Raw genomic sequence first — 24,708 nt, 5'->3', positions numbered from 1 at the left:
CAATTCTTTTAATGAGTTTTTGGATGTGGTTTGCTAATATTTTGTTGAGAATTTTTACATCTATATTCATCAGGGATATTGGTCTATAGTTTTCTTTTCTTGTATTGTCCTTATCTGGCTTTGGTATCAGAGTAATGTTGGCCTTGCAGAATGAGTTTGGAAGAGTTTTCTTTTCTTCAATTTTTTGAAAGAGTTTGGGAAGGACTAGCATTAATTCTTTAACTATCTGATAGAATTCACTAGTGAAGCCGTCTGGTCCTAGGCTTTTCTGTGTTGGGAGGTTTTTTATTACCGATTCAATCTCCTTACTCATTATTGGTCTGTTTAGACTTTCTATCTCTTCCTGGCTCATTCTTGGTAGGTTGTATGATTCTATGAAATTACCCATTTCTTCTGGGTTAACTGATTTGTTGATGTATAATTGTTCATTGTAGTATCTTATGATCTTATGTATTTCTATAGTGTCAATTGTAATTTCCCCTCTTTAAGGTCTGATTATATTTATTTGAGCCTTCTCTCTCTCTCCCTAGTTAGTCTAAGGTCTAACTAAAGGTTTGTCAATTTTAGTTTAGCCTAAATAAAGGTTTATTAATTTTGTTTATATTTTCAAAAAACCAGCTCTTACTTTTGTTGATCTTTCCTATTGATTTTTATGGTTTCTATTTCACTTATTTCTGCTCTGATCTTTATAATTTCCTTCCTTCCGCTAACTTTGGGCTTAAGTTGTTCTTCCTTTTCTAGTTTTTTGATGTGTACAGTTAGGTTGTTTATTTGCGATCTTTCTAATTTCTTAATATGTGCATTTATCCCTATAAACTTCCCTCTCTGAACTCCTTTTATAGTATCCCATAGGTTTTGGTATATTGTGTTTTTCACCGTTTTGAGGTATTCTTTGATTTCTCTTTTGATTTCTTCTTTGGCCCATTGTTCGTTCAGGTGTATGTTGTTTAGTTTCCACATATTTGTAGATTTTTCTAGCTTTTCTCATGTTGTTGATTTCTAATTTCCTACCATTGTGGTCAGAAAAGATGCTTGGTATGATTTCAGTCTTCTTAAATTTGCTAAGACTTGTTTTGGGACCTATCTTATGATCCATCCTTGTGAATATTCCATGTGCATTTGAGAAGAATGTGTGTTCTGCTGCTGATGGATGGAATTTCTATAGATGTCAATTAGGTCCATTTGGTCTAATGTATGGTTCAAGTCCATCCTTTCCTTGTTAATTTTCTGTCTGGTGGTCTATCTATTGTTGAAAGTGGGGTATTGAAGTCCATTACTATTATTATATTGTTGTCTATTTCTCCCTTCATATCTGTTAATATTTGCTTAATATATTTAGGTGCTTCAATATTGGATGCATATTTATTTACAATTGTGATATCTTCTTGATAGATTGATCCATTTATCATTGTATAATGACCTTCATTTTCTCTTGTTACCATTTCTGGCTTGAGGTCTATTTTGTCTGATATAAGTGTGGCTATTCCCACTTTCTTTTGGTTTTCACTTGCATAGGATATCTTTTTCCATCCCTTCACTATAAGTCTATGTGCATCCTTAAGACTGAAATGGGTCTCTTGCAGGCAGTATATAGTTGGGTCATTTTTTTAATCCATCAAGCACTCTGTGCCTTTTGATTGATGAATTTAATCCATTTACACTTAGAGTAACTATTGATATGCAAGGACTTACTAATGCCTTCTTATTAATTGCTTTCTGGTTGTTTTGTATTTCCATTGTTTCTTTTCCCCTCTGTTTCTGCCTACCTTTGTAAATTGGTTATTTTCCATGATGGTATGCTGTGTTTCCCGGTGTTTGGTTTTTTTTTGTTTGTTTGTTTTTTGTTTTTTGTTTTGTCTTTTGTGGATCTACTCTAGGTTTTTGTTTTGTGGTTACCATGGGGCTTACATAAAATATCTTATAGATAAAACAGTCCATTTTAGGCTGATAGCAACTTACCTTTGATTGCCTATAAAGGGTCCCCCATTTTACTCCTACCTTTTATATTATTGATGTCACAATTTGCCTTATTTTATGTTGTGTGTTCATTAACAATTTATAGTAGGTATGGTTAATTTTATCCCTCTTTTCCTTTAATATTTATACTATAGTTGAGTAGTTAACCCACCATCTGAATACAGAGTTATAGTTTTCTAAGTCTGACTGTACATTTTTCACCTTTTACCAGTGTAGTGTGTACTTTCACATGTTTTCATGCCACTGATTAGCATATTTTCATTTCAGCTTGAAGAAGTCCTTTCAACATTTCTTACAAGGCAAGTCTAGTGGTTGTGAACTCCCTCAGCTTTTGTTTTCCTGGGCAAGCCTCTATTTCTCCTTCATATCTGAAGAATGCTAAGTATTCTTGGCTAGCAATTTTTATCTTGGAACACTTTCAATATGTCATTCCACTCTGTCCTGGCCTCTAGAGTTTCTGCTGAGAAATCTGCTGATAATCTAATGGGGGTTCTTTTGTAGGTTAGATTCTTTTTTTCCCTTGCTGCCTTCAAAATTCTTTCCTTTTTCTCTCTTTCTTTTTTTTTTTTTTTTTTTTTGGCTGAGGAAGATTCACCCAAGGCTAACACTAACTGCCAATCCTCTTATTTCTTTTTTGCTTGAGCACGATTAGCCCTGAGCTAACATCTGTGCTAATCCTCCTCTAGTTTTTTGTATGTAGGACATCTCCACAGCATGGCTGGTGAGTGGAGTAGGTCCATGCCCAGGATCTGAACCCACTAACCTGGGCCACCAAAGCAGAGTGCACAGAACTTTAACCACTTGGCCATGGGGCTGGGCCCCAAAATTCTTTCTTTATCATTGATTTTTAACAGTTTCATTGTAATGTCTCTTGGAGAAAGTTTTTTTGCATTTAGATAATAGGGTGATCTATTATCTTCATGCATTTTTGTGTCCAAGTCTTTCCTCAGGTTTGGGAAGTTCTCAGCTATTATTTCTTTAAATGAACTCTCAGCCCTCTTCTCCGTCTCTTCTTCTGGAGCTCAGATTATTCTAATATTTGCCTTTTTGATGTAATCTCATAGCTCACATAGGCTTTGTTTGCTCTTTTTAAAATTTATTCCTTATTCTCTTCTGTGTTATTTCAAAATTCCTATCCTCCATTTCACTTTTTCTATCTTCCATCTGGTCTGCCCTGCTACGTGTACTCTCTATTGCATTCTTCATCTCGTTCATTGAATTCTTCAGCTCCAAAATTTCTGTTTAGTTCTTTTTTATAATTTCAATCTCTTTGGTAAAGAAGTCATTTTGTTCATATAATTTATTTCTGGTTTCTTTGAGTTGTCTTTCTGTGTTTTCTCATAACACATTGAGTTTCTGCATAACAGCTATTTTGAATTCTTTATCAGTGAGATTGCAATATTTCATGCCTTTGGGCTTGGTTGCTGAAGAATTATCAATTTTTTTGGTGTCATATTTCCTTGATTTTTTCATATTTCTTTTAGTTATGCATTGATACTTTCTCACGTCAAGTATAGACATGTCCTTAACTCTTTGCTCATTGCCTTCAGTAGATGGGGGATTATGTCCTATGGTATTGTTATTATCTGGGTTTTTGTTCTGGGTTTTGTTTTGTGAAATTATACCTGCTCCACTCTTCTTGCTCCCTCTTATGACCGAATTTTTAAGCTTTTACATCTTGGCTATTGGAAACCTCCCTTTTGTTTTCCAGAAGGTGGTGCTATAGCTCAAGTTTGTGGCTTCTCTCTTGCCCATCCACTGTGGCCTGTTTTCTGAGCGGTCTCCCTATCTGCTGGAGCTCGCCCTGGTGGACACACTCAGGAGTGTGCACAAAGAGCCAGCTGCAGAGTGAGGGGAGGTATGGGGTTAACACTCAGTACATGGGGGTGCTTGTAGACCCAGTAGAGAGATCCCTGGGGGTCGTACGCCCGGATGCTCATGGGTGAACTTCCTGCCAGGCACAATCCCCTTAACGCAGTTTGAAATTTTTACCTGCCTCTTTCCCAATGTTCTCCCTCCCCTCAATCATAGAGTTCCCACCTTAATATTCCAGGTGCTGGTACACAGAAATGGGTTTCTCCAGCCACATCCCACCCAGCTGGGTAGCCAGGCACTCACTCATTGCTTTCCTTTTCCCTGTAGGAAAGGCTACCTCCACCAGATAAATCAGCTGCATTCAGTGTTTCCTTAGGGGAGGGGTAGTACCAGGGAAGTTTCCCATACCACCTACACTGTGACCAAAGTTGTATTTTTCTTTTTCTCCAAAGGTGTTCTGGAGTCTTCCTTTGGGAATGTTAGACTTCTGCAAGTTGTCTCTCGTGTGTGAGTGCCTGCCTGTGTCAGCACTCACCTGATTTTTGCCCAACAGTGGTAAGAGGGGTCTAGGCAGTTTTGCTGCCTCCACTGATTCTGCAGCATGAATGGAGATGTGTCTGTCTCTTACTGGATGCAGTGGTGGGCCAGACTCCTCTTGGGTCCCTTGAAGTAAGGTGCTGGGTCCCAAATCATCCCTCAAACCACTTGTCTTTGTGAATGGATGTCTAATTCATTGGTTAAAAAGGAGGACTGTCAGGGGCTGGCCCTGCGGCCGAGTGGTTAAGTTCGCGCGCTCCGCTGCAGGTGGCCCAGTGTTTTGTTGGTTCGAATCCTGGGCGTGGACATGGCACTGCTCATCAAACCACGCTGAGGTGGCATCCCACATGCCACAACTAGAAGGCCCACAACGAAGAATATACAACTATGTACCGGGGGGCTTTGGGGAGAAAAAGGAAAAAAATAAAATCTTTAAAAAAAAAAAAAGGAGGAATGTCTTATGCTGACATGTTGCGGACATCACTTCTGTGATGTCAATTTTAGCCAATTAATATATTCTTTAGTTTTTATTTTCATTTCAACCTTATCTTTGAATTATGTAGAACTACACTGCTTAACTTCCAAGCAGTAGAAGTGTTTTTTCTAGTTATCATTTTATTATTAATTTCTACCTTAATTCCATTGTGGTCAGAAAACCTACTCTGAATTATTTCAGTCACTTGATATTTATTTATGTTTTTTTTATGGTCCAGTATATATCACCAATTTTGATAAATGTTTTGTGTCTTTGTTGGATGTGATCAGATATCAATTAAATCAAGATTTTAACTGTGTTGTTCAGCTCTTCTGCATGCTTATTAATCTTTTTAATCTCATTGTTCTATTGGCTATCTAGAGAGGTGTATTACAGCCTCCCACTATGACTTTGGAATTGCCTATCTATCTTTTGGGTTCAGAAATTTTTTGTTTTATATATTTTGAAGCTATGTATATAGAGCATATAGATTTATAGCCCCTTTATTATCATGAAATGAAACTATTTCTTGTAATGCTCCTCGACTTAAAGGATTCTTTGTCTAATATTGTATAGCTTTTTTCACTTACTGTTCACATTGTATATATATTTTAAATCCTTTACTTTCTACCTTTCTGAGTCCTTATATCTTAAATATGACTCTTGTGATAAAGATAAAGTTGGATTTCTTTTTTATCCAGTCTGACAGTTCTCTATTAATTATATCACTAATTATTGATGTAGAATTGTTTATATTTACAAATTTATATTGGTTTTCGATTTGACCCATCTATTTTTGTGTTCCTTTCTTTTTGTCCTTTCTTGCCTTCTTTTAGAGTAGTCAAATAATTTTTATTAATCCATATTTTCCATCTCTTAGCTTGTTAGTTATACTTTATTTTATAATTTTTTAGCGACTAAAACAATCATCCCTAACTTATTTCAGGCTAATAAAATACATTGCCTTACCACTTCCATGATACTGGCAGAAGCTTGAATCTTTGAATTCTATTTACCAATCCCCACCTTTCATGTTATTATTGTTATGCATTTTAGTTCTATATATATTTTAAATTCCAAAAGACATTATAGTGCTGCTTTGTACAATATGTATTCTTTTATTTTTATGCACACGTTTACTCTTTCTGGATTTTTTCTTTCCATTTTGTATTTTATATTTCCATCCAAGATCATGTTTCTTCTACCAGAAGAACATCCTTTCATTATTCTTTTCCTGAAGGCCTGTTGGCAACAAATTCCCTCGGTTTTCATTTGCTTCAAAATATTTTTATTTCGCTATCATTTTGAAGGATATTTTACTGGGCTAGGATTCTAGATCGTCTCTTATTTTTCTTTCATTGCTTTAAAGATGTCACTACATTATCTTCTGGCTTACATCATTTCTGTTGAGAAGTCAGTTGTCATTTTTATGGTTGTTCTCTTGAAGATAACGTATTTTTTCCCTTCTGGCTGCTTCCAAGATTTTCTGTGTCTGGTTTTCAGCAGTTTTACTATGATATGCCTATTTGTGGTTTTCTTTGTGTTTCTCTTGCTTGAGGTTCTCTGAACTTCTTGAATATGGGAATTGATTTTTGTAAGATTTGAAAAATGCTCATTCAATACTTTTTTGAATATTGATTTAGTCTCATTTCCTTTTCTTTTCCTCTCCTTCTGAAACTATAATTGTACATATGATAGACACTATGAATGTGTCCTACATGTCTCTTATGCTGTGCATGTTTCCTTTATTTGTCTCTTGGCATTTTGCCTTGTCTTCAAGGTAACTAATTCTGCTCTGTCTAATCTGCTGTTGAAACACACATTTCATTATTAATTTCAGATATTGTATTTTTTGAGTTCTACAAGATCCATTGACTCTTTATAATTGACAGTTCTTTCTTGAAGTTCTGAATCTTTCATCCAGTCTGTCCACGTTGCCTCCATTTTATGTGGCATATTAATTATGATTCATCTAAAGCCTCCTATCGGCCACCTCCAAGGGCTGATCCCTATGTGAGTCTGTCTCTATTTGTGTCTTAAAGTCTAGTTTGATGTTGGTATATCTTCACCAGCCACCTTTTGGTTAGTGTTTGCATAGTTTCTTTCTTATTATCTTACTTTCATCCTTTCTGTCTTCTTATATTTAGTACATGTAAGTAGCATAGAGTTGGCTTTCTGTTTAAATCCATACTGGCAATGTTAATGTTTACATGGTGGAGTTATATTTTCTTGCTTCTTTTTATGGTTAGTAATTTAAAATTTTTCATTTTAATTAAATTTAATCAATTCAAATACTCAACATTGTGTATTTAGAAAAAGGAAAGAAAAGAAGTTTCACATACTGTTGCCTCCCACGGGAGAGGATTTCTTTGTTCTCTGTTGGGTGGATAAATTAAAGGGCTGACCACCTCAATCCAGTCAGGGATTTAGTTGGATTATGGCTGTTTTTGGAGTCAAAACTCAGATGGATTCAGTTTTCCTCCCACTGACCTTATTTTCTGGGCATGGCCGTAGCAGGCTCCTGCTTGAGAGCTTGGCAGGTCTCAAACTCCTCAGCCTGGAAGGTCTGCAGGAAATTTGGGGTTCCCAGCCTCTCACCTCCAGTAGCTTCAACCTGGCACTCACCTTGCGGAGGATGTCAGTGGTGATCTTGAGGCAGATTTTTTCTGTTAGTGGATCTTTGTTTCCCAAGCATTAGGAACTGCAAGATATTTCCCTCTGGCTTTTAAGAAGATATTAATCTAGCTTCCAGACATCCACTCAGCTAGAAATTGTGCACTTGGGGCCTTCTCAAGTTTCTCCTCGAGATGCACACAACTACTGAAAGCCCTACTGGTTTCCCTCTGCTCCTATAGATGATGTCTTTCTGGAATGAGTCTGATTATCAGCCTGTGGTCAGAATTGTCAAATGTCCCCAGAGGAGAGGAGGGACAAAAAACTGTTGGCAATATCAGCTCATTTCATAACTTTGCTGATTCTCTGAAATTTTAGTTTACTCCTCATTGATCTCACAGCTTTCTTATGCTGTGATTTAAAAAAAAAATTCTTGCAAGTTTTTCTATTCCATCCTGGAGCCCTGTTCCACCATAACTTAGAGTATACTATCCAGGAGTGAAAAGTAAGAGATGATTTTTTCAATGCTACTAGAAAAGAAAATCCCCTGCCCCAGGTCCCCAGTATCCATCAGGATTTTGCTTCCACATTGCTGACGGTAATCTTCAGGTAAGATAATCATGGTATATTCAAGTAATATCATGGTTTTCCTCTCAAATATTAGTCATAAGCATGTCATAGCTATTCTCTTAAATAAGGAAAAGGAAAAATTTGAACCTGGATTCTTAAGAGAGATTATCAAGTAAGGAGAGAGGTACTCAGAGTTAATGCAAGTTTTAAAAGAATTATCAAAAGGTGGATTGAAGTAGGAATTGTAAGGTTGCAGTTTGACACTGGACTCTGCTCTTTACGGGGTTACAATGGGAAAGCCACTTATTTCTCTCGTCTCAGTTTCCTGGAATTTGAAATAAGGTTTGTTTGACTCTAAAACCTGTACTCTATCCACTACACCAATGCTGTCACAATTGCACGTAGAGGAGCCCTGCCTTGTATCTTGTCTGTTTAAAACAGGCTCCAATGCAATGAAAGTACTAGAAGATAAGTGTGGTTTTTCTGGCTGCCATGAAAAATGGATAATTGTCCTCTGAAATTATTTAATCAGTGCTAGAATAGAATGAAAATGGAGGACTCAGGATTAAGGAGAGGCAAAAAGGGCTGAGGACAGTCAAGATCTACCTTACTTTGTCCTCCCAGCTAAGAGGGTTGAAAATCTGCAAATCAAGAGTACTGGAGCTGGACAGAGGATTCCCATGCCCTTATGTTTCTGGGGAGCAGGGACTGCCCTAAGATGCCATGGAAATCAGGCCAGGGAACTGGAGCGGGATGTGAGGACAAAGCACAACATAGCTCAAGTGCCTGTGTCAATTCATCACCACTCTCTTGACCTAGTTTATGGACCGTCAGTCTGGTGGCCTCTGCTGCAAGAGAAAGAAACCTAACACATAAACACAAATTGGGGAAGGAGAGCAGAGCTATTTGGGACAGGAGACAGATTAAGAAATGGAAATTTCTCTCTGTGGATTTTAGCCTGTTTCGTTTTCCACTTTTGTATTTGAGCTATGCCCTGATTCTTTCTTGTTACCAGCCAGCTAGGGTATTTGAGCACAAGATGACAGAGACTCAACTCCAGTTTCATTAATTCCTTCTGGGACAGAAGGAGTAAAGTGAGGCCTGGGCTTGTGCCTTCATGCAGAAATTGATTAGACTCTGGTTCTCTTTAGAGAGAAGAACTGAAGTCTTCTAAAAACGTTAGACCTAGTCTCCGTATTGAGCTTGTTCCTTTAATTCACTTTTTTCTGAGTACTCACATGGAATTCTGAAACTCCATTCACCCTCTGAGCTGGAATAAAGAAGATTGATGGCCCTGAAACAAGGCAGGCCTGTGATGATAAAACAAGCAATCTGATCAAGGCCAAAGCAGATTGAACCAAATCAGCCTGTTCCCTAAGTGGAGTTAGAAATGAGATTGAGGAGTCAGTCATTCTAGGTACGTCTTAAGAAAATTGTCTTTATAAGTTAGGAAATTCTGATGACCAAGGACTTCTCAAGTGTTAAGTCATTTTATCCTCTTAACAACCAAATGGGGGAAGTACTATATTATCATCCACATTTAATTCTGTGTGCCAGATTCTAGTTTTGATACTCAGCACCATGCCAACCCTCCCAACCTCTCCCAGGATTGCAGTGACTGACATCTTGGAAATCTTATTTCCCAGACTCTTTCTATAACAGGTGAGTATCTGTCCATGGTCTCTGATGTCTTTGATGCCCCGGTTTCTTCCTGTATGAAAGCAGGATTGGGGCCAGCCTGGTGGCACAGCGGTTAAGTTTGCATATTCCACTTCAGCAGCCGGGGGTTCACCAGTTCGGATCCCGGGTGCGGACGTGGCACCACTTGTCAAGCCATGCTGTGGCAGGCGTCCCACATATAAAGTAGAGGAAGATGGGCACAGATGTTATCTCAGGGTCAGTCTTCCTCAACAAAAAGAGGAGGATTGGCGGCAGATATTAGCTCAGGGCTAATCTTCCTCCAAAAAAAAGAAAAGAAAAGAAAAGAAAATTGGATTAAGTAGCCCCAAGGGCCTCTCCCAGTTCTGTCATTTGGCGAATCTAGTACCACTCACTTCTCTTGGTTTCCATTACTTGACTCTTCTTGTTTCTCCATAACAAACATTTGCAGAAAGTGTTGTCCTTTACGCAAAACTTTTACATATATCTCCTTGAATTCTCACAGCCTACTGCAAAGCTGTAGCACCAACTCCTTTTTAGAGACAAGGAAACTAGGCTGAGAAATGTGAGTGAACTTTCCCTGAGGGTGCCCACTTTAAAGTCCCTGCCCTCCACTCTACCCACATGGCCTCTCACTGCCCCTCTCCCTCTGGCCACCCTGCTCCTCTGTTTTCTCTTGCCAGCCTACTGTGGGCCAAACCCAGGGCTTGGGTTTTGCTCTCTGCTTGTTTGCCAGGAAAGCAGCTCCATCAGGAGCTCACCCAATTCCACGGTTGTCAATTACTACCTGTTGGGAGATATTCTCCACCTCTAGCTCTTAGCCAAAATTTTCTCTCCTCCTTTCATGCAAGGCAACGTATGATTTTGTGGGTCCTAGTAATTTTTGCTTTCCTGGGTCCATCCTGAACCAATATGACCTCATCTTAATTTTATTATATTTATAAAGATTCTGTTTCCAAATAAGGTCACATTCACAGATATTAGGAGTTAGGACTTGAACATATTATTTTGGACAATACAATTTTACACAGTATAATAATCAACATACTTAAAACCAGTGATTAAGAGAAAATCTTAAAGGCAGCCAAATGAGTGGAAAAATTATGTACAGGAGATGATAGCAGATTTTTTATTGGGAGCAATGCAAACCAAAAGAAAAGGACAATGAAGCAACATCTTTAAATTACTGAAAAAAAAATTATGTGAACCTAGAATTTTATATACAGCAACAATATGCTGCATGAAAAAATGTGAAATAAAGACTTTCTTAGACATACAAAAGCTGAAAGAATTCATCATTACCAGAACTGCACTAAGAGAAACTTTAAAGGAAGTCCTCAAGCAGAAGGAAGATGATACCAGATGGAAATATGAATCAACCAAAGGGATGAAGAACACTAGAAATGGTAACTATGTGAGTAAATATAAAATAATTTTTCTGTTATTTAAATCTTCTTATAAAATAATAACAATGTTTTGTGGCGTTCCTAACATGTAGAGCAAAATGTATGAGAACAATAGCATAATGATCAGAAGTAGAGAAAAGGAAGTACACTGTTTGAAGGCACTTATAGTATACATCAAGTGATGTACTACTAATTAAAGTAGATAGTGATGAATTAAAGATGTATGCCATAAACCTTAAAGCAGCCACTAAAATAATACAAGCAAGAGACATACCTAATAATCCAACAAAAGAGATAAAATGGAACTGAAAATAAACCTCAATATCCTCAAAGAAGAGAGAAGAAATGAAAAGAGGAACAAAGAGCAAGTAGGACATGCAGAAAACAAATAGAAATATGGAAGATTTAAACCTACCCATATGAATCATCACACCAAATTTAAATGGTCTAAACACCTCAATTAAAGTCAGAGATAGATTAGCTTAAAAAACACAACTCAACTATACGCTGCATATTGTAGGAGAGGAAGAACATTTCCTCTATCCACTCTAGGTCCTTCTGCCTGGGCTATGAATTAAATTGACATCAGACAGAACAAGAGGAAAAAATCAAACAAAGATTTATAACACGTATACGTGGGAGAGACTCAGGAAAACTAAGTAACTCACCAAAATGACAGAGACTCTCATCTTAAATACCATCTTCAACTAAAGACAAAGGAGGATGTTAGGGGTAGTGGTCTGGGACTTCAAGGGGGTGGAAGGCAATTTACCTGGAGACAGAAATGTAAATAGGCCAACTATAGACAACGTGACCTGAGAGACACACTTACATTACATTACAGTCGTCTTATGGCATTAGCTCCTTCCCGGAACAGGTCCTTCTATTTTAAATTCTCTTAGGAGTCAAGGGGAAAGTCAAAGTTTCTTTCAGAGTCTTTTGTTCTTAAAAATAGTCAAGCCAAAGAGACACATTTTGGGGTGACCAATTCTGATCTCCCACAATACAAACTCACTTTAAATATAAAGATACAAATTGATTTAAATAAAAGGATTGAAAATTATATATCCTGTGAACATTAATCTAAATAAAGCTGGAATGACTGTATTAATACAAGACAAAGTGCATTGCAGAACAGAAAATATTACCAGGGATAAAGAGGTTCTTTTTATCATGATAAAAGGATCAGTTCATCACAAGGATGTGAGAATCTTACATGTTCTTCTCCTAGTACAGGAGTTTCATATACATGAAGCAAAACTTCAAGGAGAAATAGACAAATCCACAATTACAGATGGATATTTCAACACTGCTCTCAATAATTGATAAAACAAGTAGGGAGAATATCAGTAAGGATATGGAAAACTTAAACAACACAATCAACTCAACCTAATTGACAATTATAGAACATTCCATCCAACAAAAGCAAAATATACATTCTTCTCAAGTGCACTTGAAAGATTTACAATAGACCATATTCTGGGCCATAAAAGAAATCTCAATAAATTCAAAATTCAACATATATAAAGCAAGTTTTTTTTAAACAATGGAATTAAATTAGAAATTGATAACAGATCTCTAGAAAATATCCAAATATTTGGAAACTAAATGACACACTTCTAAATAACCCATAAATCAAAAAGAAAATTAAAAAGTATTTTGAACTAAGTGAAAGTGAAAACACAGCATATCCAAATCTGTGGGGTGCCACAAAGGTAGTAGAAGGAAATTTATAGTACTATTATAGGTATCTATATAACATAGATATCTATATTATGAAAGAAAAAACAGTCACAAACCAGTAATCATAACTTCCAACTAGAAACAAGTAAAATGAAAAGAAAAGTAAGGCTAAAGTAAGCAGAATAAACAAATAATAAAGATCAAAGTAGAAAACAATTTTATAGGAAATATAACATAGAGAAAAATCAATGAAACCAAACATTGTTCATTCAGAAGATCAATAAAATTGATAGGTAGGAAGACTGATTAGGAAAAAAGAGAGAAGAAACAAATTACCAATATCAGGCATGAGAGAAGTAACATCACTAGAGATTCTATGGTCATTAAAAAGATAAAGGAATGTATATCAATAAATTTGATGACTTAGATGAAATGGGCAAACTCCATGAAAAGCAAAAACTACCAAAGCTTACTCAGGAAGAAATAGTTAATCTAAATAGCCCAATATGTATTAAACAAATTGAATTTGCAATTAAAAACCCACTCACAGAGAAAACTAAAGACCTAGATGGTTTCACTGGCAAATTCTATGAAACATTTAAAGAAAAACTAATACCAATTCTAACGAACTTTTCCAGAAAATTGAAGAAGAGGGGATACCTCCCAAGTGATTCTACGAGGACATAATTACCCTGATACCAAAATCACACCAAGACATAACAAGAAAACTACAGATCCACATGCCTCATAAACATAGATGCAAAAATTCTTAAGAAAATTTTGACAAATCAAATCTAACATTATATAAAAGAATACTGTATCATAACCAAGTAGATTTATCCCAGGAATACAAGGTTGATTTAACAAGTCAAAAATCAATCAATGTAACTCACCGCATTTACAGACTAATAAAGAACATCCATATGATCATCTCCTAGTTCCAAAAAAGCATTTGACAAAATCCAACATTCATTCCTGATAAAAACTTTCCACAAACTAGGAATAAACTTGAAAAAGAGCTTCTAGGAAGTATCTACAGCTGATATCATATTAATTGTGAAGGACTGAATGCTTTCTCCCTAAGATCAGGAACAAGACAAGGACATCTACTCTTACCACTTCCATTCAACATTGGACTCGAGATGGAGTTCTAAATAAGGTGTGGGAGTCGGAGGCACGTAAATTGGAAACAAAGAAGTAAGACTGTCTCTATTCGCAGGTGCCGTGGTCATCTATGTAGGAAATCCTATGGAAACCACAAAAAAGAGATTAGAGTAACGAGTTTAGCAAGGTGGCAGTATACAGGATCAAGGTGAAAAAATCAACTGTTTTTGTACAAATTGGCAATGAATGATTGGAGAGTGAAATTTAAAAAACAATACTCTGGGCTGGCCCAGTGGTGTAGTGGTTAAGTCTGCATGCTTCTCTTCTGTAGCCTGGTGTTCACAGGTTCAGATCCCAGGCATGGACCTAGCACTGCTGGTCAAGCCAGGCTATGTCAGCAACCCACATAAAGTAGAGGAAGATTGGCATAGATGTTAGCTCAGCGAAAGTCTTCCTCAAGCCAAAAGAGAACGATTGACAACAGATGTTAGCTTAGGGCCAATCTTCCCCCAAAAAATAAAAACAAAAATACCCACTATAACAACTCCATAAAAATATGAAATACTTAGGGATAAATCTAAAAAAATATGTGCAAGACCTATACACTGGAGACTACAAAACATTATTAGGAGAAATTTAATTAATTAATTAATTTAATTGAGTTATATCAAGTTCATGGGTTGGAAGACATAATATTTTTAAGCTGTAAATTCTCCCCAAATTGGTGTTCTGATTTAATGCAATCTCAGTTGAAATCTCAGCAGAATTCTTTTTTCTTTAGCTTGACAAGCTGATTGTAAAATTCATATGGAAGCGCAAAGGATGCAGGATAACCAAAAGCAACTTTAAAAGAGAACCAAGTTGGAGAACCTACACTGCCTGATTTTACTAAAGGTTATGAAGTGATTTAATACTCTATAAAGTTGCTATAAAATGAAGATGTTTCCTATTAAAGCTCAAGTTTCCAGAGAGAGGCTTAAAACCAGTTGTATCACACCCAGTTTGTATGCAGATCCTTCCCACATCTCCTCCCAGAAGCCCACTTCAGTCTTCCTCCCAGGGCTTCTAGCAGCTCACTGTCTTGGGGCCTCAAGGACCCTTCAAAGGTGGCTTCAAAAGTTCAATTCCTGTACAATGGTTTCAAGTGAACTTGTCAGGACCAGAGAACTTATGTTCCAACTGTTCACAGCACTTTTTTCCCCTTAAAATAAAGAACAAAATCAAACTTTAGAGAAATTTAGGGACTATTTGTGCTAAATGATGGAAAATGACCATTGAAGTACCTTACTTGAAACCAGAGGAGGACTTTAACTTCTGAACTTTCATTAAATTTTACTATTCACACACTGCATGATTTTAAGACTTATCTAGTAATCTATAGTAATAAAGATAGTGTAACATTGGCATAAAGATAGACAGATCAATAAAACAGAATAAATTGTCCAGAAATAGATCCATATGTATATAGACAATAGATTTTCAACAAACGTGCAAATTCAATTCTTTAAGAAAGGATTATTTTTTCAGCAAATGGTGTTGGAACAATTGAATATCCAAATGCAAAAAAAGAACTTCAATTTATACTTTATGCCACATACAAAAATCAACTCAAGATGGACCATAGGCCAAAATGTAAAACCTTAAACTATAAAACTTTTAATCTAAGGCAAAGATATCCTAGATATAAAATGAAAAGCACAATCCATATAGTAAAAACCTGATAAATTGGACTGCATTGAAATTAAGAATTTCTGTCTTTGAAAGACCCTGTTAAGAGAATGAAAAGACAAACTACAGACTTTGCAAAATAGATACCTGATAAAGGACTTGTATCTACAATATATAAAGGACTCTCAAAACTCAATATTAAGATAACAGGAGACTGGTGTCAAGATGGTGGTGTAGGCAGACTCTGAAGTCACCTCTTCCCACAGATGCAATCAATTTACAATTTGGAACAATTACCCCTGAGAGAGAACTGAAAACTGGATAAAAGGAACCCTCACAACAAAGGACGGTCCTGACTGAGGTGGAAGAGGCAGAAATTCCTTTCTGGAGAGAAAAAAAGCCACCTTCACAAGCCACAGAGCTTCATGGCTGGCTGGGAGCAATCCTAAGGTATGAAGCCTTCCCTGAAGGAGTGGGGGACTTGACCAGGGGAGCATTACTGCTATAAGCTTCCTTTGGACTCAGCACAACTGAGACAAGTCTCATAATATCTGGCTTTTCTGGCTGTTAACTACAACAGGAAATACCCCTAGAAAAGCTATGGGACATAAGGAGAAAAAAGCCAGCTCTTAAAGGGCCCACACACAAATTCACCTATTTTGGAAAGCAACCTAAAATCACCAGAAAGAAAGGTGCACAATCCTTTGTTGAAAAGAGACTCATCTGATAGGCTTTGGCTGCATCTCAGTGAGAGGTGAGACCTCTCCAGGGACTAAGACATTGGTGGCAGCCATTATTGTGACCTAGTACAGGTGTGCTGACACAGATGCTGGTAGATGCCGTTGGAGTTCTCCTCCTGACCTGTTAGCCCAGGGTCTGCCCCACCCACTAGAGTGCCAATTTAATTTAGTTCAGCCAGAGCAGGCAGCCTGCCCTAGGGACTTGTCCCACCCAACAGCAAGCCCTCGGGTAACTTGTGGGTCTGCACAGATGAGAGCCTGGATTTTCTGCAGGCAGATGAGTGGGTCTGCCTCTGCAGGGCAGGGCATGTATGATGAGCGAGTGGAGTGTGTGTGGCATTGGTGAAGTGTGTTGGGGCCTCCTCAGTGAGGTGACTCTGTCTGCTTCAGGACACACATAGCCCACACAGGGGTCACTCTTGGAACATTTGGAACTGGTGACAAGAGGGAAGCACACTGCTGGGCCTCACAAGGCATCTCTTACATAAGACCACATCTCCAAGATCGAGAGACACAGCTGACCCACCTAATACACAGATATAAGCACGGAGAAAGAGGCAAAATTAGGAGGTAAAGGAATATGTTCCAAGCAAAGGAACAGGACAATACGCCAGAAAAAGAACTAAATCAAACATAAATAAACAATCTACCTGACAAAGAGTTCAAACAAAATGTCATAAGGATGCTCACTGACCTTGGGAGATGAATGGATGAACTCAGTGATATTGTCAACAAAGAGCTGGAAAATATTTTTTAAAAATCAGAAATGAACAATACAATACTGGAAATGAAAAATTCACTTGGGGGACTCAATAGCAGAGTAGAAGAACAGATCAGTGAGCTGAATGAAAGACTAAAGGAAATCACCCAAGCTGAACAGACAAAAGAAAAAAGAATTAAAAAGAACGAGAACAGTCTAAGGGACCTCTGGGATAACATCCAGCACACTAACATTCGTATTATAGGTGTCTCAGTAGGATAAAATAGAGACAAGGGGACAGAGAACGTATTTGAAGAAATAATAGCTGAAAACTTCCTCAACCTGAGGAAGGAAACAGACATAGAGGTACAGGAAGCACAGAGAGCACCAAACAAGATAAGCCCAAAGAGGCCCACACCAAGATACATTATAATTAAAATGTTAAGAATTACAGATAGAGAGATAATCCTAAAAGGTGCAAGAGAAAAGTACTAAGCTACATAAAAGGAAACCCCATAAGGCTACCAACTGACCTCTCAGCAGAAACCTTACAGGCTAGAGGGGAGTGGCACAATATATTCAAAGTGCCGAAAGGAAATAACCTACAGCCAAGAATACTCAACCCAACATGGTTATCATTTAGAATGGAAGGAGAGAGAAAGAGTTTCCCAGACAAGCAAAAATTAGAGTTTATCACCAAGTTATACAAGAAATGCTAAAGGGACTTATTTAAGTGGGAAAGAGAAGACCACAAATAGGAATAAGAAAATTATCCAAAAAAAAAAAAAAGGCAATAAAATCAGTGGTAAAAGCAAGAATACAGTAAAGGTAGCAGATCAACCACCTATGAAGATAATATGAAGGTCAAAAGACAAAAGTACTTGGGGCTGGCCCCGTGGCCGAGTGGTTGAGTTCGCGCGCTCCGCTGCAGGCGGCCCAGTGTTTCGTTGGTTCGAATCCTGGGCGCGGACATGGCACTGCTCGTCAGACCACGCTGAGGCAGCATCCCACATGCCACAACTAGAAGGACCCACAATGAAGAATATACAACTGTGTACCGGGGGGCTTTGGGGAGAAAAAGGAAAAATAAAATCTTTAAAAAAAAAAAAAAAAAGACAAAAGTACTAAAATTACCTGTTTCAATGATAAGAGGATAATGTATATACACACTCCCAAAAAGAGGTTAGATATGATATCAAAAACGTAAAATGTGGCAGGAGGGGAGTAAAAGAATAGAACATTTAGAAAGAGGTCAAAGAAACCGTGAACTCAATATAGATTGCTATATATGTAGGTTATTATGTATAAACCTCATGGTAATCACAAACAGAAAATTATAATAAATACACAAATAATTAAGAGAAAGGAACCCAAACATAATACTGAAGAATATTATGATAGCAATCTAACAAAAAATGGGCAAAAGACTTGTACAGACATGTCACCAAAGAAGATGCCTAGACGGCAAATAAACCCATGAAAAGGTGCTCAAGGTCATTTGTTGTTAGGGAAATGCAAATTAAAACCACAGTGAGATACCACTGCACACTTATTGTAATGTCTAAAATCAAAAAGACTGGCAGTGCCAAGTGTTGGTAAGGATGTGGAGGAACTGGAAATATCATATACTGCTGGTGGTAATGTAAACTGTTACAACCACTTTGAAAAACAGTGTCAGCTTCTTAAAAATTTAAACATGCACCTATCATATGACCTAGCCATTTTATGCCTAGATATTTACCCAAGAGAAATGAAAGCATGTGTCCATGAAGAGACGTGTACATGAATTCCATAGGAGTTTTCTGTGTTATGGGCACAAACAAAACAATCCAAATGTCCACCAACAGATGAATGAATAAATACATTTTGGTATATCCAACAATGAAACACCACCTAGAATAAAAAGGAACGAGTCAATGAGACACGCCACAGCGTGGAGAATCGCAATATAATCATGCTGAGTGTAAGAAGAAAAGGAAACACAGAGAGAGAGTAAACACTGTATGAGTCCAGTTATATGCAATTTTAGAAAAAAACCAATCTATAAGGACAGAGAGCAGATTGCCTCAGGGCTGGATTGGGGGAGGAAATGGGGTGGGAAGAGGAGGCCCAGAAATGAGGGATTATAAAGAGGCATGGCATACTTTTGGCTTAAAGGATATATTTATTATCTTGATTGTGGTGATGGTTTGATGGCTATATACATACATCAAAAATTTATCAAATTCTGTATTTTAAATATGTATAGTTTTTTGTACGTCAATTACATCTCAATATATCTTTTTTTTTTCAATATATCCTTTTTAGAAAAAAAATGAAATCCACAGTAAGGTAACTGCAATTTTAAGAAAAGCATCAACAATAAAAATCAAAGGCCCCAAAGGGGTCCCAGGATGTGACCCTGTAAGATGGCTGAAAAGATGAAAAAAAGGAAAAAAAAAAAAAAGGTAACAGCCTCATGCAATCAGGGTGCTAAGATCAATTGCGGATGCTCAAAAAGACAGAAACCCACTTTGTTGGCATCACCAGTCTTCATGCCCAGAGTCCTCATCATAATGGTCAGCTATAAGAAGTTGTTATAAAAATATATCCTTCTTCTTGTCTTTTTTCAGTTCCTCCAAAATGAGCAAATGAAGGAATGAATGAATGAATACTTGAATGAATAAAAGAGCAATGAGAAGACGATCTTAATGTCGTGGAAGAAACTCTCTGATGTACGAGTGAATTTTACAGGTGATCAAACAGCCTCAGTTCAATTTACTTCTGCCTCCAAGGAGGCCACTCAGTAGCAGAACAGCTCTGCAGCAAGGAAAGAGTAGGCCCCTGGGGGTGTCTTCCTGCATGAAAATGCACAGGGTAAGTAAACTGCCGGTGCAGGAAGTTCTGTCCCATGGCCACTGCTGACGTTAGGGAAGACAAGCTCTTTGTCCCAGCATCCTGGGAACTCAGAACACATTGCCATGAGCCTGTAGACTGATCCCAGATGGAAATATTTGGACTTTTAGGGACAGAAAGGGCATCTTGGAATCAACATACAGTGAAAAAAGGATCATTTCCTGGAAATTTTATAAACTGTTCAAGCAAACTAATAATGTTTGGAAAAGGTCACCGATCATTCATCAAATAATAAATTGTGTATTATGTATATATATTTATATAAGTGTATATATAATATATATTATACATACGTGTGACATATTCATACAGTTGTATTTAACATAATATGTATACTATATATAATCTATGTTATAGATTGTATATACACTTGATACAGAGCCTGAGACATGTATGTGCTGCCTACATGGTAGATGCTGTTGCTGAGTCCCCTTATGAAAAGGAGATTATCTGAAAAGATATTTAATCTCGCTTACTTTCGTGAATCCACCAGAGTCCCAGAATGATTAGAGACCTTTTCCAAACATTGTTAGTTTGTTTGAATAATTTATAAATTTCTAGAGAATGACCTTTACATGTGTATAAATACATATTTAATCTTCCCAACAATTCTGCAACATAGGAATTATCATCACCATTTTACACTTCAAGAAACTGAGTCACAGAGAGATCATGTGACTTTTTGAGGTCATTCAACCTATGAAAGGAGGGTCCAGTGTTTTCACTCAGGTCTGTCTGACTCTAGTTGATCTCTCCATCAGCTTCTATGGTATTTCTAGATTTCAGCAAAGCTTTTGCCCCATTCTCTGATCATCATGTATGGCTAAAATAATGGTATGCGTTTGTATGATTGTTCTCTTAGGTGAACTTACAACTGGTTGAGGCATTCTATCCAATGCATTAGTTAAAAATTCTGTGTCTACCTGGAAGAAAAGGGGTTTCACCTGGAAAACCAAGTCTGATTGGCTGCCAGTGGCTGCCCAAAGTCCTTTGTGGGGAAGAATTCTGAAGGTGTATCTGGGCTCAACAGGAAAAAGCATGACGCCTATCGCAATTTTTACTCGAGATGGGGGGAGGGAGGGTCAGGAGTGGCAACAGAGTGACAAGTCATGCCAATTAGCAAAGATGCTCTAAGACCTTAAACAAGTGACATGTCTTTCTAAATGAACTGCCCAGCTCACTGTTTTGCATAATGACTCTCAGGAAGACGTTGAGGACATGCTAATGAAGCATATACATGACACAAAAGTGAGAGGGAAACAATATTTCAGATCAGAGTCTGAATTAAATTATTTTAACAAACTGAAGTGCAGGGCCTAAATAAACAAAACAAAAATCAACAAAGAATGAATGTCAATTCCTATAACCAGGGTTAAAATGATAATAATAGAGCAAGGGTATAAGAATATGAATGGAGAGCCCTGACTTGAAGGTAGTTCATATGAAAAATACTTAAGCTTTTATTGATCCTATGGGCCAACAAGATGACTTGACTGCATTAGTAAAAGGAAATCATAAAGATCAAAGGACATACAAGTCCCATCAAACTCTCTTCTTAGACTAGTGCTGTCCAATAGAACTTCCTGTGATAATGGAAATGTTCTAAATCTGGACTATCCAATATGGTAGCCACTAGCGATTTGTAGCTATTGAGTATTTGAAATGTAGATAGTGCAACTGAGGAGTTAGATTTTTAGTTATATTTAATTTTAATTAATTTAATTTAAATAGCCACTTGTGTCTAGTGGGTACCATGTTGGGCAGCACAATCTTAGACAGCTGACCTTTGTTTCAGGACCTGGGGCATCTAGGGGTGGTCAGCAGGTGTGAATCAGGGTTTTAGGAGGAATGTAGAAAGCTATTTAGCTTAGAAAAGATGATTTAGGGAGAGTGAACTCTATCTTCAAATATCCCATGTATCTATCTCCTAAGAAAGAGGGTCAGACTTCCCTGGTGGCCCCAGAAGGCAGGACCAGGACCAGTGATCTGAAAACCATAGGGAAAAGATCTCTTTCTGATATGTAAGTGAATTTGTGGCACGTTCCAGCAGTGCAAAAGTTGCCTCTTGAGTCCTCAGCTTCCTGACCTATAAAATGAGGGCAGTCATCTAAATCATCCATAAAACTTCTTCCAGTTCTAAAACCCTGTGGTTTTACGTATTGAAGTATAGTATTTGAAAAACATTTTTACTTAATTAACATGAACCGAGGACAAGAGCATCTTCTTATAATAATTTTTGGAATGAATTACGGAAGAAAGTTCACTTCCCTATTTCTGTCTGTGAAGGTCTTGCCAGGAAACAGATGGCACACTTAGACTAGATAATTAAGGAGAGGTTCATATAGGGAATATTTACAAAGTGAACAGGGTTTAGGAAAACCCCCAAAAGACACTGTTGTAGGCCATAATCAGCAAGGGCACAGCGCTGTTACCACTCATACACAGCCAACCCACAGGGACCTGCAGGGAGAACAAATACCTTGACCTTTACTCATCACCCCCCACCCCCACCCCGCCCAATCTCCTACTAGTGCCTCCTGTTGCCCAGACGCAAATTAAAACAAGAGAGCAAGGAAACCTATTGTTACAGTCCATTCAGGACTCCCAGGACACAGAGCAAGATAGAGAAAGGTTGAGTCTGGATCTGGAGGAACAAAAAGATATCAGCACAGGCTACTTCTCTTAGTTAGTTTGAGCTGCATAACAAAAGTGCCAAAGACTGGGTGGCTTAAACAGCAAACATTTGTTTCTCGCAGTTCTGGAGGCTGAGAAGTCCAAGATCAAGGCGCCAACAGATCCAGCGTCTGGTGAGATTCTGCTTCCTGGTTTGTGGACAGCTGCCTTCTTGCTGTGTACTCACATGGTGGAGAGAGAGCTCCTTTCTCTTTCCCTTTTATAAGAACACTAATCCCATCAAGGGAGCTCCACCCTCAGAGCTTCATCTAAACCTAATTACCTCCCAAAGACCGCCCCCACTCCTAATTCCATCCCATTGGGGGTTGGGGTTTCAGCTTATGAATTTTGGGGGGACAGAAACATGCAGTCCATAACACTACCTCTTTGTCTTTCAACATCCACATCCAGCTTTACCTTTTGTCTGGGTAAAAAATTTGTGTCCCCAGCACAGGTTACACATAAATTCCCATTAACAAATCTGTCATATGTCAATTTGGACACATTCCTAGCAAAACGTGAGCTACCACCACCAATTTTTATGTAAAGTAGTGGGGTAAAATGGAGGGGAAAGATGACAATTAGTGTACCTAAAACATAGCCTGAGACCTAAGTTGATAACACGGTTTACTTCTTTTCCCATCCATTTCCTGTCCCCTTTCTCTCTGTGAGCAACTCAGTTCTTTGCCTGCTGGGTGATCCAAACCTTTATTCCTGTTGGGTCCTGGGGTCCATAAATAATCCTTTGTCCCACTGTTTCCCCTTGGGAGGTAAGATCATTCATCTCAGTCAATAGAGTAACTCCCTTATCTGTCTATTTATTCATCAACACGAGGAGCCAAAAATGTCCAAGGGAGAGTTTCTACTTCAAATTTAAAAGGAATCATGAATCTGTTTCATAATGGAAGCATTGATCCCTTGAGCACTAGAAGCTTCAGCCTATTGAGTCTTAAGTCTCGGCAATATGAAGCAAAAATTTCCCCAATGCATTATTTGGTGTTACAATGAGATAGATCACTCCCGCTTCCATATCTTGGTTCCTGGACCTGTACATTCTGGTTCAAGGGAAGACAGTACCAAATAATGGATCATATACTACACCATGTATAACAGCATCTCATCTTTATATGGCATTGCCACCCAGCTGATGTAGTAACCAAGCCTTCAGTAAGTAGGCCATTCCACAGTTCTGTCAAGCCAACTGCTTCTGAGTGATGGGGAATGTGACGAGACCAGTGAATTCTATGACCAGAAGCCCATTTCAACACTTCCTTCACTATAAAATGTGTTCTCTGATTAGAGGTGTTGTTGTGGAGTGTTATGCCATAACAATGGATAAGGCATACTGTAATTCCACACCTGGGGTGGTTAAAGGAGCTCTATGAATAGTGATGCAAATTCACATCTGGAATATGTGCCCACCCTATGAGCACAACTCATAATGATCTCCATGATAGAAAGGGTGCAATATCATTAACATGCCCTGGATGACTGGCTGGTTCCCTCCACCCCTCTATACGCATATCCTACCATGGGTGAAGAGGACCATTTGGGGCATTCATCTTTGGCTACTCAGTGCTGGGGATAGCCATATCAGTCTTGGTGAGCCTATGTTTCCGAGTTCATACATAGCTTCCATTCTTACCATGTGGTCACTTTGTTCATGAGCCCACTGAGCAAGCACCCAGTTCTTTGGGGAAAGAGACTGACATCCACAGGGTGCGGAATCTTACCACTCGCTTATTGACTCCAAAATGGATGGTTTCTGGCATATATTTATGTGGAACACAAGTACTTTCACATGTGTGCCCAATCCAAATTATTTCTCCATTTCATTTTCCCCTGGACTTCACTGTTACCAATCTGTCCATTTTCTTCTTTCCTATTCCCTGTCAGCCCATGAATCAGCATAAATGCATACCTCCTTCCATATCAGTTAGATAACCAAAATGTACCACTCAAATTTCTGCTCACGGGAGAATTTTCTCTCCACTGTCATTCAGGGCAAACCAAGTGGTGCTACAATGCAGCAACTGTCCCCTTCTGGCTACAGCCAGCCTAGGGTGAAGATCTGTCTGTAAACCAAGCCCACAGTTTCCTCTTTCCTGGCTACAGGAAACTACCCATGAGGTCAAAAGTGCGGACTGAAGGAAAAGGGGTGAAAAAATTAAAGTATCATGTGACTCTAAGCCA

General features: G+C 38.1%; 1 protein-coding gene across 1 annotated transcript in view; it reads left to right on the top strand.

The window, feature by feature from the left end:
- The window catches only part of LOC103567325 (serine protease 52-like), a 64,671-nt gene extending 39,963 nt beyond the window's left edge, over nucleotides 1-24,708 (top strand). The window contains exons 5-7 of the mRNA XM_070607542.1: nucleotides 19,560-19,680; nucleotides 22,599-22,649; nucleotides 24,519-24,708. Of these exons, the coding sequence (XP_070463643.1) occupies nucleotides 19,560-19,589 (30 nt within the window). The 3' untranslated portion in view covers nucleotides 19,590-19,680; nucleotides 22,599-22,649; nucleotides 24,519-24,708. The remainder of the gene's footprint in view (nucleotides 1-19,559; nucleotides 19,681-22,598; nucleotides 22,650-24,518) is intronic.

The sequence above is a fragment of the Equus przewalskii genome, chromosome 2 (genome assembly GCF_037783145.1).
Source record: "Equus przewalskii isolate Varuska chromosome 2, EquPr2, whole genome shotgun sequence".
Lineage (NCBI taxonomy): Eukaryota > Metazoa > Chordata > Mammalia > Perissodactyla > Equidae > Equus > Equus przewalskii.
This window is presented reverse-complemented; position numbering and strand designations above follow the sequence as displayed.